At 48.6% G+C, this 14,724-nt stretch overlaps 1 protein-coding gene across 1 annotated transcript in view; it reads left to right on the forward strand.

The window, feature by feature from the left end:
- SEPTIN7 (septin 7) overlaps window positions 1-14,724 on the forward strand; it is an 85,863-nt gene that overhangs the window by 38,206 nt on the left and 32,933 nt on the right. Inside the window, exons 3-5 of the mRNA XM_054177088.1 lie at window positions 3,268-3,374; window positions 13,282-13,382; window positions 14,437-14,571. Of these exons, the coding sequence (XP_054033063.1) occupies window positions 3,268-3,374; window positions 13,282-13,382; window positions 14,437-14,571 (343 nt within the window). The remainder of the gene's footprint in view (window positions 1-3,267; window positions 3,375-13,281; window positions 13,383-14,436; window positions 14,572-14,724) is intronic.

The following is a 14,724-nucleotide window of genomic DNA, read 5'->3' on the forward strand; positions in this document are numbered from 1 at the left end:
GAATGGCCATTTTTCTATGATACAGAAGTCTTTCTTCAGCTAGTGCACCAGAGAGCCCTCTGCAAGACTGTGGCCACCTGGAAAAGTGATGCTTGTTGAGAGGCTGTGAATTGTACACTGCCAAATAGGAACCCTCCTCTTGAGGGGGGGCAGTAGGGTGAGTGAAAAATCCTTCAGTTCAACTGGACAGGATGGACAGGAAGCTTCCAAGTGGCTGCAGCTAAGAGGTTGGAGACCTGTGCTTTTCATAGAATGGTTTGGGTTGGAAGGGACCTCCAAAGGTCATCTAGACCAACCTCCCCTGCAGTCAGCAGGGACATCCTTCACTAGATTTGGCTGTTCAAACCCTTTTTGAGCCTCACCTTGAGTATCTCCAGGGATGGGGCCTCAACTACCTCCCTGGGCAACTTGTTCCAGTGTTCCACCACCCTCATGATTCAGAACTAACATCAGTCTCAATCTGCTCTTCCCCAGTTTGAAACCATTGCTCCTTTCTTTTGCAGACTTTGATAGAGAAGCCTCTCAGCTGCAGCTGAGCCTGCCCTAAAGATCTTGCAAATGCAGAGCAGAGGCCATGCATCCCTTAGCAGCAGACACCTTCAAACACCATTCAGAGTCTTGTTCTGAAATGTCTACTGCATCCAGCCCCAGAAAAGGGCAAGATCTGTAGCGGCAGGGATGAAATGCTTGCCTTGGGGCTCAGGTGTAGCTGTTGTTGGGGCTACTGTAACTTGAGTGCCTCCCTTGTCTGCTGCAGCCCCCGGTGCTGGCCTTGGCAGCAGGGTTCAGCTCATCTGTGGGACAGGGTGGGGTGTGAAGAAGGAGCAGGACTGCTGCCCTGGCCAGCCCGCAGGAGCTGAGGCTGGAGCGTTCCCTGGGCTGCTAATCCGTTTAGAGCCCAGCTAATCAGATTGCTCTGCTGGGCGATGCGGGACCTGGAGTCCCAGCGCTGTAACTGAGCTGCCCGAGGGGGGTGAGCTGCCGAGGGGGTGAAATTGACCCGGCTGGTGCAGTGGAGACAGGCTCCTGGCCGCTCAGCTTCCTAACTGCTTCCTGTTCTCTAGCTCTCCACTGCTTGCACTCCCCCAGGCCCTTCAACACAAGTCACACAATCACAGAATCATAGAATCAATAAGGTTGGAAAAGACCTCAAAGATCATCAAGTCCAACCTGTCACCCAGCACCTCAGGACTAACTAAACCATGGCTCCAAGTGCCACATCCAGTTCTTTTTTGAGCACCTCCAGTGATTGTGACTCCAGCACATCCCAATGGCCAATTACTCCTCCTGGGAAGAAATTTCTCCTCACCTCCAGTCTAAACCTCCTGTGGCACAGTTTGGGACTGTGTCCTCTTGTTCTGGTGCTGGTTGCCTGGGAGAAGAGACCAACCCCCACCTGGCTACAACCTCCCTTCAGGGAGTTGTAGACAGCAAGAAGGTCTGCCCTGAGCCTCCTCTTCCCTAGGTTAAACATGCCCAGCTCTCTCAGCCTCTAAATCAACCAGGTTGGAAGAGATCATCAAGTCCAACCAATCACCTAACCCTCTCTAACCAACCAGACCATGGCACTCAGTGCCAAGACAAGCTTTGAAGCTTTCTGAGTTTCATCTCCAAATGAAGCATTACTTGTTGGGGGGTGGAGGGATTGGGAGGTTAGGCTTTGTCTTTTCCAAGTGTGAGGGCAGGGCAGCTCACTCTCCTCCCTCAGTGAGAATACATCACTAGCAGTTGGCACCCAAAGACATGAGCTTAAGAGCAAATTTCTGTGTGGCAGTTTCTGTTGAAGGTCAGCCTGCTGACAGCACTGCATAGGAAGGCTGAAAGCATGATTTTCCTATCCTGTTTTTCCCAGTGTGAATTGTTGTGCTGAAGTAGTTTCTCTACAGCAGAAAACTGCACAAAAAGACCTCTCTTTTTTAAACCCAAAAAAGGAGCTGATCTGAAATCCTTGCTCCTGTCTCTGCAGAGCTGTGGAAGGTGGGTGGGGGCCTAATCTTTGCTGTGGGAATTAATGGTAACTGCATTTGCTTGGATTGTCATGGCAATAGTGGCTCCAGATACTTTAGCAAGTCTGAATTGCTGTTGGTTGTGAACAAATTAGCAAACAAGACCCTAAACCAAATAAAATGCAGTTCCCCCTTCCCTGTCACAGAACCAACTAAATCCCCAGGCAAGCCACACAGCTCTGGAACTTCTTTTTGGCTCTTGTGGCTTTGGTAGCTAGACCAAAATAATCTCAGTCTTCTTTTAGTGTCATTTTTTCATTCAGGCAAGGAGACCCTCAAATAAAGGAGATAACTTAGCCTGCTTTGGCATTATGAGGGGAAATACAGAATTAAGCAGGTTGGAAAAGACCTTTGAGATCATCAAGTCCAACCAATCACCCAACACCATCTCATCAACTACACCATGGCACCAAGTGCCTCCTCCAGGCTCTTCCTAAACCCCTCCAGTGATGATGACTCCACCACCTCCCTGGGCAGCACATTCCAATGGCCAATCTCTCTTTCTATGAAGAATGTCTTCCTAACATCCAGCCTGAACCTCCCCTGGCACAGCTTGAGACTGTATCCTCTTGTTCTGGTGCTGGGTGCCTGGGAGAAGAGACCAACCCCCACCTAGCTACAACCTCCCTTCAGGGAGTTGTAGACAGCAAGAAGGTCTCCCCTGAGCCTTCTCTTCTGCAGGCTAAGCAACCCCAGCTCCCTCAGCCTCTCCTCATAGGGCTGTGCTCCAGACCCCTCCCCAGCTTTGTTGCCCTTCTCTGGACACCTTCCAGCAACTCAGCATCTTTCCTAAACTGAGGAACCCAGACTGAGAGCAGCCCTGCAGAAAAGGACTTGGGGATGCTGGTGGATGGGATGCTGGACATGTGCTAACAGTGAGAGCTTGCAGCCCAGATCCCTTCTCAGGCTAAGCAACCCCAGCTCCCTCAGCCTCTCACAGGGCTGTGCTCCACACCCCTCACCAGGAAGAGAGCTTGTTCATGGAATGTGATGTGTAATGCCATGTTTGTTGTTGCAATGGGAGTGCAGAATGCAGTCAGTGCTTCAGTGTGATTAGAGAAATGCCTGTCTGCAGCATTCAGCAGTGACAGCTGGATTTGCAGGCTCTGAAACTGCAGAAGGTGGTAGGTTCTCAGGGCCTCAGTGTGCACTGCCTGTTTTCAAGGTGTTCTGTTTCAGGATGATTTGAGATGCAGCTCTAAATGTTTATACTCCTGTGATGCTCTCTTGGTTTTACTGAAACTGTTCTGTTTTCTTCTAGGTGAATCTGGACTGGGAAAATCAACATTAATCAACTCATTATTCCTAACAGAATTGTATTCCCCAGAGTATCCAGGTCCTTCTCACAGAATTAAAAAGACTGTACAGGTATGTTTGGGTTGGGAAAACCTGCAGCTTTAACCATGTAGCTTGCAATTCAGTCATGTGAGGTGATTCAGTTAGCACGTGAGCACCTGTAGATAAACTTAACTGTGATAGGAACCACTAAGAGCTGTTCAGTGTGCCTCTCAATGTACCTTAGCTATGCAGACCTTCCAGGTTCTGAAACTTGTAGCCTGTAGAAATGTGGCAGCCCCAAACTGGTTTGTGTGCTCCTCCTACTGCAGAAACTCGTATGGGTGCAGTCCTGTTTGCAAGTGGAATGTTTTAGTACCAATTAAAACACTCAAACACTGTCAAAATAGGGGAGTGCACACTAAAGCCTCTGACTGTTTAAGGCAGGCTTTTGGAAACTGAGTCTTAAGGGATTTGACTGAAGTGTAATGACCTGAGGTATAAAGATATGCACAAGTCTTCTGCAGCCTGTGTCCCTTGTAATTTTACCTGTTTTGAGTTAGCTGTTTACTCATAATTTTGCCTATTGTGAGTTATTAGCCTGAAACATTTCAGGGACTAGGGTGTATCTGGCTGACTTTAAGCATTAGACTCAGCTGGAGATCTACATCCATCTCTGGAGCCCTCAACACAGGAAGGACATGGACCTCATGGAGCAGATCCAGAGGAGGGCCACAAAAATGATCAGGGAGTTGGAGCACCTCTGCCAGGAGGACAGGCTGAGGGAGCTGGGGGTGTTCAGCCTGGAGAAGAGAAGGCTTTGGGGAGACCTAATAGCAGCCTGCCAGTACCTGAAAAGGGCCTGCAAGAGGGATGGAGGGAGACTGTTTACAGAGGTCTGCAGTGATAGGACAAGGGACAGTGATTTGAAATTAGAGAAGAGCAGATTCAGATTGGATGTTAAAAACAAGTTCTTTACCATGAGAGTGGTAGAACACTGGAGCAGATTGCCCAGGGAGATAGTTGAGGCCCCATCCCTGAGATATGCAAGATGAGGCTCAACAGGGCTCTGGGCAGCCTGATGTCCCTGCTGGCTGTAGAGGGGTTGGACTGGATGACCTTTGGGGAGGTCTCTTCCAACTCAAACCATTCTATCAGGCTGTGATATGTTTGAAATAGGAAGGTTGCATTTCTGTACCTGTTGCAAAGAGATGTTAAGTGGGATGGAAATGGTCTGCAAAGAGTTGAACACTGCCCCAATACACTTACTAATGAAATAATCACTGAGTATTAGAACACTAAGCAGAAGGGTGATTAGTTGTAAGGGAGATGGTGTGTGGTTTCATCACTGTTGATTACACAGTGTTTTAGTGGAAGTTAAAGCAATTCAGGTTATGTTCTTTGAGTTACAGCTCCAATAGCTTTAGCAGGGGGTTGGAGACCCTGTCATCAGAAAATGTAGTTCTGTGTTTTTATAAACAGAACCAATGTACACATTAACATAAAAACAAGGCATCTTCCCAACACAACTCAGTTCCACCCTGGCTAAAGGGGGTTTAGTGCAAAAAAATGCTAAAAAATGTGTGTAGCTTCCTGGGATCTTGAGTATCTGTGGCAAGATAAGATGATCCATTCAGCCTGTGAGTGCCTCAGAAGAGAGAGTTTGGTCCTGGTCCCTGTGAGTGCCTCAGAAGAGAGAGTTTGGTCCTGGTCCCTGTGAGTGCCTCAGAAGAGAGAGTTTGGTCCTGAGCCTTTGAGTTCCTCAGTGAGAGTTTGATTTTTATTTACTCACTGGTTGAAGGAAACCTCTAAATGAAGTAAAACTTAATTTGTTTTTATTCAAATGATATCAGTTTGGGGATTTTATGAGGCATGTAAAGGTTAAAAAACAAGTTAGGGGGAGATGATGCAGTTAGGCCCTGGCTGCACAGCCATTGCAGTGTGTGGGCTAAAGCCTGAGTGTGGCCAAGAGCTAGCCTAAACTATTTTCAGTAGCAAGTTGGGGGCTGTCATGACTTAGCAAATAATATCATTGGAATGATTTGGTTTGGGATCTATTACTTTAGCTTTTGTATGTTTGTGTCAGTATGCTTGTGGCACAACATTGCTTCGTTTCCAGCTCCACGTTGTGATGAGTGAAAAACCAGCAAGTGTGGCATTTAAAGAAGGAAACAAACTGCCTTATTTCAGTGGCTTTGTCTAAGGGAGGATGAAATTGCTTCCCCACTCTGAAAACTGTGTGTGCTGGCAGCTGTGTGAATGATGTGGAGGTGTTTCTAGTCAGACACTACATCAAAGAACTGCTGCTGCTGGGATTTGTAGACCTTGGCATTCTCAACCTAGGGTGTTGTAGGGTAGAGATGAGCCACAGCACCAGAGCATCATAAAAGCTTGGGAGTAATAATTGCCTGCTGTTGTGTTGGGACTAATATATTGATCAGGAATTGCAGATGAGAGTCTCACAAAAACAGTGTTTTTTAGGGCTTGAAAACAGTTACACTTTGAAGTTGTTTTGTGAGGCAGTTAATAAGTGGCAGAGGAAAGGAAAGCCTGTTTCACAGAATCAACCAGGTTGGAAAAGACCTCGGAGATCACCAAGTCCAACCCATCAACAAAGCTGGGGAGGGGTTTGGAGCGCAGCCCTCTGAGGAGAGGCTGAGGGAGCTGGGGTTGTTTAGCCTGGAGAAGAGGAGGCTCAGGGAAGACCTTCTTGCCATCTATAACTACCTGAAGGGAGGTTGTAGCCAGGTGGGGGTTGGTCTCTTCTCCCAGGCAACCAGCACCAGAACAAGAGGACTGTGGTGGTTTAAGCCTTAACTGGGAGTTAAGAGTTCAGATAGGGGCAAGGCTGAGAATCTCTCCTCTGCGCCCCCCTCCTCCCTCCCAACAGAGAGGGGAAAAAAAGCAAAGGAGCAAATCTACCAAGCAATAATTTGGAGTCAGCTTGGAAGTAGAGAGGCAAAGAGTTTTCTTTAAACAATATAGATTTTATATATATCTATCAATAACAGGTAAGGTTCACAAGGGCAAGGAACAAGGATGGATGGGAGGGGGACAAAGAAGAAGAATACAAAACCAGTCTTTCTGAAGAGGCGCGGAGGCAGCAGGGAGAAGGATCAGCCCAACCACGTGGCAGAGGAGCAGGGAGGTAGCCACAGTAGCTCTCATCCAGGAGAGGCAGGAGCCAAAAAGAGCTAATAGTTGCAATGCCCTGCTTTTTATACCCTAGCTGGGCAGGGAGGGGGCAGTGGAGCAGACTCAGCTTCCCAGGGGGAAAACGCCCTGCAGGGAGGGCAAAGCGCCTGCAAGCCCTCCCCCCTGCTTTGTTTCTTTTCACAATGGGTGTTAACCCACAACAAGGACACAGTCTCAAGCTCTGCCAGGGGAGGTTCAGGCTGGATGATAAGAAGTTCTTCACAGAAAGATTGGCCATTGGAATGTGCTGCCAAGGGAGGTGGTGGAATCACCATCACTGGAGGTGTTTAAAAAGAGCCTGGATGAGAGGCACTTGGTGCCATGGTTTAGTTGATTAGATGGTGTTGGGTGATAGGTTGGACTCCATGATCTCAAAGGTCTTTTCCAACCTGGTTTATTCTGTTCTGTTCTATTCCATCACCCAATACCTAACACCACCTGATAACTAAACCATGGCTCCAAGTGCCACATCCAGTCCTTTTTTTAACACCTCCGGGGACGGTGACTCCACCACCTCCCTGGGCAGCACATTCCAGTGGCCAATTACTCTTCCTGGGAAGAATTTTCTCCTCACCTCGAGCTTAAACTATTTGGCTATCTTAAATGGAGTGTGGTAAAGGTTTGTTTAATCCATTTGAAGCAGTCAGGCTGTAACAAGCATCAGGCCTTGAATGCTGTGTAGCAACTGCCAAGAAGAGCTGTGTGACCCAGTTGCCTGGAGTGCATGGGAAAAGGGCTGTTTGGAAGAGACTTTTCATGAAAAGCTTCAAATTCCAAGGATTGAACTAATGTTTTCTATGAATCCCTTGGGAATTCTTGTAAATTAGATGATAGGATGCAGTTGGATGCTAAGCTATGAATGACACTAGTTTACAGTGGGTTTTCTGGATCCTTTCCAGATGTTGCTGCTTTCTGTGCCTTTGACCATGTATGGACAGATCCATTTAGGTTAGAAAAATGCAGCTTTGCTCCAAGCTCTATGGCAGGTTCTTCATCTACAGTCTCTTAGCAGCAGTGAGAGAGCTGGGGTTGTTCAGCCTAAGGAAGAGGAGGCTCAGAGGAGACCTCATTGCTGTCTACAGCTACCTGAAGGGAGGTTGTAGCCAGGTGGGGGCTGGTCTCTTCTCCCAGGCAAGCAGCACCAGAACAAGAGGACACAGTCTCAAGCTGCACCAGGGGAAGTTTAGGCTGGAGGTGAGGAGAAAGTTCTTCCCAGCAAGAGAGATTGGCCATTGGAATGTGCTGCCCAGGGAGGTGGTGGAGTCACCATCACTGGAGGTGTTTAAGAAGAGCCTGGTGTTTGGAAACCCTGCTCTGATAGCAAGACACCTACATACATTTGTGCAAAGTGAGAATCGGTTTAAATCCTCAGCACCCAGTAAGATACTGGCACTGTCTGCAGAGGTCATTAGTGCAGGTCATCTGCAGGTTCAGATTGGATGTGAGGAAGAAGTTGTTCCCCAGGAGGGTGGTGAGAGTCTGGCACAGGTTGCCCAGGGAGGTGGTGGCAGCCTCATCCCTGGAGGTTTTTGCATCCAGGCTGGCTGTGGCTGTGAGGAACCTGCTGTAGTGTGAGGTGTCCCTGCCCATGGCAGGAGGGTTGGAGCTGGCTGATCCTTGAGGTCCCTTCCAACCCTGACAACTGTGAATTGTCAGAGAGGTGACTTCTCAAAGCAGCCACACTTTGATTTTTTTTCAGGCATGCAGGATCAGGAAAAACATTTGCCATGGCATTTCTGAGGATCTCCTGAGCTTCCTTTTCCTTTGTTATAAACACATGTTCAGGCTGATGTGTCATTAAGTGTTTCTGTTGTAAAAGCCTTCTGCTCTGAGTTCTTAATAATTTAATGGCTCTTGCTGGGAATTTTGGTGTTGGGAGAATAAATCAGATACCCTGCAGTGCTTGGCAAGAGTAGAGCTCTCAACATTGTCATCTCTAGTGTTTTGAAAGTCTCACAGCTTTCTCATACTTTAGGAGAGCTCTGTGGTTCCAGCATGAAAGATAGCTAAAGGAATGCAAGGAATCAGAAGCTAATCTCCTGTTTACTAAAGCCTGCAAGTAGTAAACTCTTGGCTGAGTTGACTGTGTGGCTGGGGGTTACTGTCCTGAGTTCTGGCATCAATTAATTGTGTGCAATACAATTTCTCCATCGAGCTCTTGACAGGGGAAAACACATTCAGCACAATTAGAACAGGCTTGGGAAGCACTGCACGTGTTTCTCCCTTCTGACAGCTCCAGACTGGACACTTGTGGAAGGATAGGAGGTCTACAGGGGGTGTCTCTACCTAGAGGGTGTGGGTTGTGGTTTAGGATTTGTTTTAAATCTTCCTATTCTTGCAATAAGGCCAACTCCAAGTAGAAGCTTGAATTGAGTGGCCTTAAAGTCCACCCCAACCTGGATTCACAGTATCACCAAGGTTGGAAGAGACCTCAAAGATCATCAAGTCCAACCTGTCACCCCAGACACATCCAGTCCCTTCTTGAACACCTCCAGGGACTGTGACTCCACCACCTCCCTGGGCAGCACATTCGAATGGCGAACGACTCTCTCGGTGAAGAACTTTCTCCTCTCCTCCAGCCTAAACTTCTGGCACAGCTTGAGACTGTGTCCTCTTGTTCTGGTGCTGCTTGCCTGGCAGAAGAGACCAACTCCCTCCTGGCTACAGCCACCCTTCAGGTAGTTGTAGAGAGCAATGAGGTCACCCCTGAGCCTCCTCTTCTCCAGGGTAAGCAACCCCAGCTCCCTCAGCCTCTCCTCACAGGGCTGTGCTCAAGGCCTCTCCCCAGCCTTGTTGCCCTTCTCTGGACACCTTCAAGTGTGTCAATGTCCTTCCTAAACTGAGGGGCCCAGAAGTGGACACAGGACTCAAGGTGTGGCCTAACCAGTGCTGAGTACAGGGGCTCAATGACTTCCCTGCTCCTGCTGGCCCCACTATTCCTGATGCAGGCCAGGATGCCATTGGCCTTCTTGGCCACCTGGGCACACTGCTGCTCATGTTTAGGCAGCTGTCAATCAGTACCCCCAGGTCCCTCTCTGTTTGGGAGCTCTCCAGCCACTCTGACCCCAGCCTGTAGCTCTGCTTGGGGTTGCCATGGCCAAAGTGCAGCTCCTGGCACTTGGATTTGTTGAATGCCCTCCTGTTGGACTCTGCCCATCTGTCCAGTCGGTCGAGGTCCCTCTGCAGAGCCCTTCTGCCCTCTAACTGACCAACATCTGCTCCCAACTTGGTGTCATCTGCAAATTTGCTGATGACTGACTCAACCCCCTCATCCAGATCATCAATGAAGATATTAAAGAGGATGGGGCCCAGCACTGATCCCTGGGGGACGCCACTGGTGCCTGGCTGCCAGCTGGCTGTGGCACCATTCACCACCACTCTCTGGGCTCGGCCCTCCAGCCAGTTCCTAACCCAGCACAGAGTGCTGCTGTCCAAGGCACGAGCTGACAGCTTAGCCAGCAGTTTGCTGTGGGGGACAGTGTCCAAGGCCTTGCTGAAGTCCAGGTAGACCACATCCACAGCCTGCCCCACATCCACCAGGCAGTCACCTGATCGTAGAAGGAGATCAGGGTGGAGAGGCAGGACCTGCCCTTCCTAAATCCATGCTGGCTGGAGCTGAGGTAGCTCAGTGTAGGGGACTTCTGTTTTGTGAAGCTGCCTTACTGATCTATCTTTGTCTTGGTGGGTGAGGAAGCAGATAATGCTGACTGCATGCTGCAGACAGCCATAGTCTGCCTCCTGAGTTTGTTTTTTTGAGACCTAGCAGTGAAAGGGATTGACCTGGCTTGGATGGGATCCCGACTGATGCTTACTCAGGGGTTAAATATGAAGCTTCATTTGCAGCCAGCTGCTGCTTTCTGTGTGTTGTCTTCTGAATTAGAATCAGGGCTGTGCTTGTGCAAGAGGGATTGGGTTTGACTTTCTGCAGAGTGTTAACTCCTCTTGTAGACTGATGTTGCATCACATAACCAGGCATTGCAAAGCCTTTACAGCAATGCTGGGTGTGGAGTGGGGCTGTGCAAGTGTTTAGGCAGCACTGATGTGACCTCAAACCTTTGAGTTGTCAGGAGACCACTTTGAGAGGGTTCATCATACAAGTTTGGGCTTTCTCTAAGAGTTCATCCTTGAATGTTCCTGCAGCGTTCACCTGGCTGAAGGTAACTGTCTTGTCTCTTCCCTAGCTAGGGTTCAGGAGCCTTAAGCAGTGTTCAGCAATGAGCAGCAGGGTGGCACTGGTGTCTGCCAGCTCATGAATAAGTGGCTCAAGTGGTTGATTGCTTGAATCCATATCTAGAAAACTGATAATATAATAGAAATGGTCTTAATAGCGAGGGGGAAGGGGCAAGGGGGAAGGGCAATTGGAAAGAGCCAGCACAGTGAGTTTGTAATTTCACACACACAGAATCAACCAGGTTGGAAGAGACCTCCAAGATCATCCAGTCCAACCCATCATCCAACCCTATCTAATCAACCAGACCATGGCACTAAGTGCCTCATCCAGGCTTTTCCTAAACACCTCCAGGGACAGTGAGTCCACCACCTCCCTGGGCAGCACATTCCAATGGCCAGTTGCTCTTTCTGGAATAACTCTCTCCTCCAGCCTAAACTTCCTCCTGCACAGCTTGAGACTGTGTCCTCTTGTTCTGGTGCTGCTTGCCTGGGAGAAGAGACCAACTCCCACCTGGCTGCACCATCCCTTCAGGTAGCTGTAGTCAGCAATACTTGCTATTGTTGAGCAGACTGATACAACAGTGGTGTACAGCACTTCCTCAGGCAGATAGAGCTGATGCTGCATTATCAATAATGACTGAGAAGTCAGTAGAAAGAGGAGGTCATCAACTCTTTGCTGTTTACCCTAAGTTTTCTGTGTCATGATATGCTTAATCTGCTTGGCTGGCTTACTGCAAGCTGACTGAGCTGAGCTGCAGATGGGTGGTCACCACTCCAGGCATGCCTTCCCACACCCAGGTCTTGCATCACGCCTTCTGCTGGTGTGGCTGCCTTCTGAGCCAGGTTTCTATCAGTGGCTTGAGCTAACAGGAACCAATCCATTATGGTCACATGAGGTCTAGCTCAGCAGATTGCAGCCAGGTTGGTTTGCTTTCCAATGTCAATCTGCTCGCAACAGGAAGCCATCACGTTCTGTGGTTCCTTTGCCAAGCATTAGACTAGCTGAAGAATAAATGCATTCTTAAAAATGCATTCAAAGGACTAAAAAATAGGGAGTCTAAGGTAGTTGGGGGGAGGATTAGTTTTGAAAAGTGTTATTTTCATTGATATGGGCAAAGTTCACAATTCCATGGAGTGTGATGCCTGAGAGAGAGCAGGGTTAGACTGGATCTCAGGAAGAAGTTCTTCAGTGCAAGGGTGGTGGGAGTCTGCAATGGGCTGCCCAGGGAGGCTGTGGCTGCCTCCTCCCTGAGGGTGTTCAAGGTCAGGCTGGATGAGGCCTCGAGCAGCCAAGTCTGCTTCAGAGGTGTCCCTGCCCATGGAGGGGAGGTTGGAGGAGATGATCTGTCAGGTTCCTTCCTACCTAAGGCATTCTGTGATTTGGTCCCAGCATTAGCGTTGTTGGTTGGGGTTGTTCCTGTTCCACCAGGAGTTAAAATAACAAAATATGTTAAAGTATTAAAGCACATTAACATAACCAAACCTATTAAAATGATAACATCTATTAAAATACTAAAGTAATGAAATCTTTTAAAAGCATATAGATACTTAAATGTGTTCTTTTAATCACTGACTGTTATTTAAATTATGACCCTCTAAAAACCATAGAATTGTTAGGGTTGGAAGGTGCTCGAGAGGGGAGTGGAGCCACGGTCTACTGGTCATGACATCTCAGGTGACAGGTTGGACTGGATGATCTTTGAGGTCTTTTCCAACCTTGATGATTCTATGACCTCAAGGATCAGCCAGTTCCAAAACCCTGCCATGGGCAGGGACACAGTATCACAGTATCACCAAGGTTGGAAGAGACCTCAAAGATCATCCAGTCCAACCTGTCACCACAGACCTCATGACTAGACCATGGCACCAAGTGCCACGTCCAATCCCCTCTTGAACCCCTCCAGGGACGGTGACTCCACCACCTCCCTGGGCAGCACATTTGAATGGCTAACGACTCTCTCAGTGAAGAACTTTCTCCTCACCTCCAGCCTAAACTTCTCCTGGCTCAGCTTGAGACTGTGTCCTCTTGTTCTGGTGCTGGTTGCCTGGGAGAAGAGACCAACCCCTTCCTGGCTACAGCCACCTTTTAGGTAGTTGTAGAGAGCAATGAGGTCTCCCCTGAGCCTCCTCTTCTCCAGGCTAAGCAACCCCAGCTCCCTCAGCCTCTCCTCACAGGGCTGTGCTCAAGGCCTCTCCCCAGCCTCGTTGCTCTTCTCTGGACACGTTCAAGTGTCTCAATGTCCTTCCTAAACTGAGGGACCCAGAACTGGACACAGGACTCAAGGTGTGGCCTAACCAGTGCAGAGTACAGGGAAACAATGACTTCCCTAACTTCCCTAGTATGACATCTCACCCTACAGCAGGTTGCTCACAGCCACAGCCAGCCTGGCCTTCAAAACCTCCAGGGATGAGGCTTCCACCACCTCCCTGGGCAACCTGTGCCAGTCTCTCACCACATAAATGGTTATCAGTTGTTGGGATTTCATAAGCAAAAGAGAGCCCCAGTATCCCTCTGAAACAGGAGAGTTAGGAATTCTCTGTGAGACTTCTTTTCCACAGCCTGCTTTTCCCACTGTGTAAGGTTGCTGAGAGAACTGCTGAAAACTGAACTCACCTTGCCTTGTTCTTTTTCCAGGTTGAGCAGTCCAAAGTTTTAATCAAAGAGGGAGGTGTTCAGTTACTACTCACAATAGTTGACACACCAGGATTTGGAGATGCTGTGGATAATAGCAATTGGTAAGACATCCTTTGTGTCTTCTCCCACAAAGATTTCTGAGTCATGTTGTGTGTATGTGTGTGTGTGTGTCAGGCACACCTTGTAATATTTATTATTATCATGAAAGGCAGAGTTAAAATATTGACACTTTTAAGCTTGCCACCTGGCTGAAAACTACTGATTGCTGTGGTTTCAAGGACCCTTGGGTTTTTTTGAACTGGATTGAAATGCTGTCAGCTTCTCCCTTGAAAGTGAATGCAGCATTTGTCTCTTTATCCACAAGTGCAGTGTGCAGAACCAACTTGGGTGCTGTCACCAGATGTGACCAGTAAAGCGTGTTCTTTTGGCTGCTGCTCTTAAGTGTTCTATTTAATGCTCTTACAATGAAGGTAATTGTGTTTGAAAGGGTATTTTTTTCCCTTCTGTGAACTCACAGATTGTATCTTCAGAGCTTTGTAACTGCCTTGAAGGCCAGCAGGGCAAGAAAGGGGATTCTGCCTCTTTACTCTGCTCTTTTGAGGCACCAGTTCTGTCCAGTTCTTGTGTCCTCAGCATAAGAAGGGCATAGAACTGTTGGAGTGAGCCCACAGGAGGGACACAAAGATGATGCAAGGCTTGGAACAATTCTGCTATGAGAACAGCCTGAGGGAGCTGGGGGTGTTCAGCCTGGAGAAGAGAAGACTTTTGGGGGCACCTTAAAGCTGCCTTCCAATACCTGAAGGGATCCTACAGGAAGGCTGCAGAGGGACTTTACGTAAGGGTGTCTAAAGACAGGACAAAGGGGAATGGTTTGAAGGCTTGAGGGAGAGTAGGGTTAGGCTGGATCTTAGGAAGAAGCTCTTCAGATTGACAGTGGTGGGAGTCTGGAATAGGCTGCTCAGGGAGGCTGTGGCTGCTTCCTCCCTGAGGGGTGTTGAAGGCCAGGTTTGGTGAGGCCCTGAGCAGCTGAGTCTGGCTGAGAGGCATCCCTGCCCGTGGTGTTCTAGGAAATGGTTTCCCTCTGGTTGTTAGCACAGCCAGGCTGTTTTACATGAGTGGACACCTTAGAGGTTTTTGTTGCTGTAACCTCTGCAGTTGGCAGCCAGTCATCGACTACATCGACAGCAAATTTGAGGACTACCTGAACGCAGAATCCCGAGTGAACAGACGCCAGATGCCAGACAACAGAGTGCAGTGCTGTTTATACTTCATTGCTCCTTCAGGACATGGGTTTGTATTGGTCTCCTTCATGTTTCCTTTCTCTCTCTTCTCTCAGAGAAACATCCAGGTTTGGTTTGCTGCGTTCCGAGGAGGATTTTCATAAGGGCCTGCAGACCACGCTTCAGCTCAGGATGAGCTGACTTTGATTTGTCAAACTTGGAA

The sequence above is a fragment of the Dryobates pubescens genome, chromosome 38 (assembly GCF_014839835.1).
Source record: "Dryobates pubescens isolate bDryPub1 chromosome 38, bDryPub1.pri, whole genome shotgun sequence".
NCBI lineage: Eukaryota > Metazoa > Chordata > Aves > Piciformes > Picidae > Dryobates > Dryobates pubescens.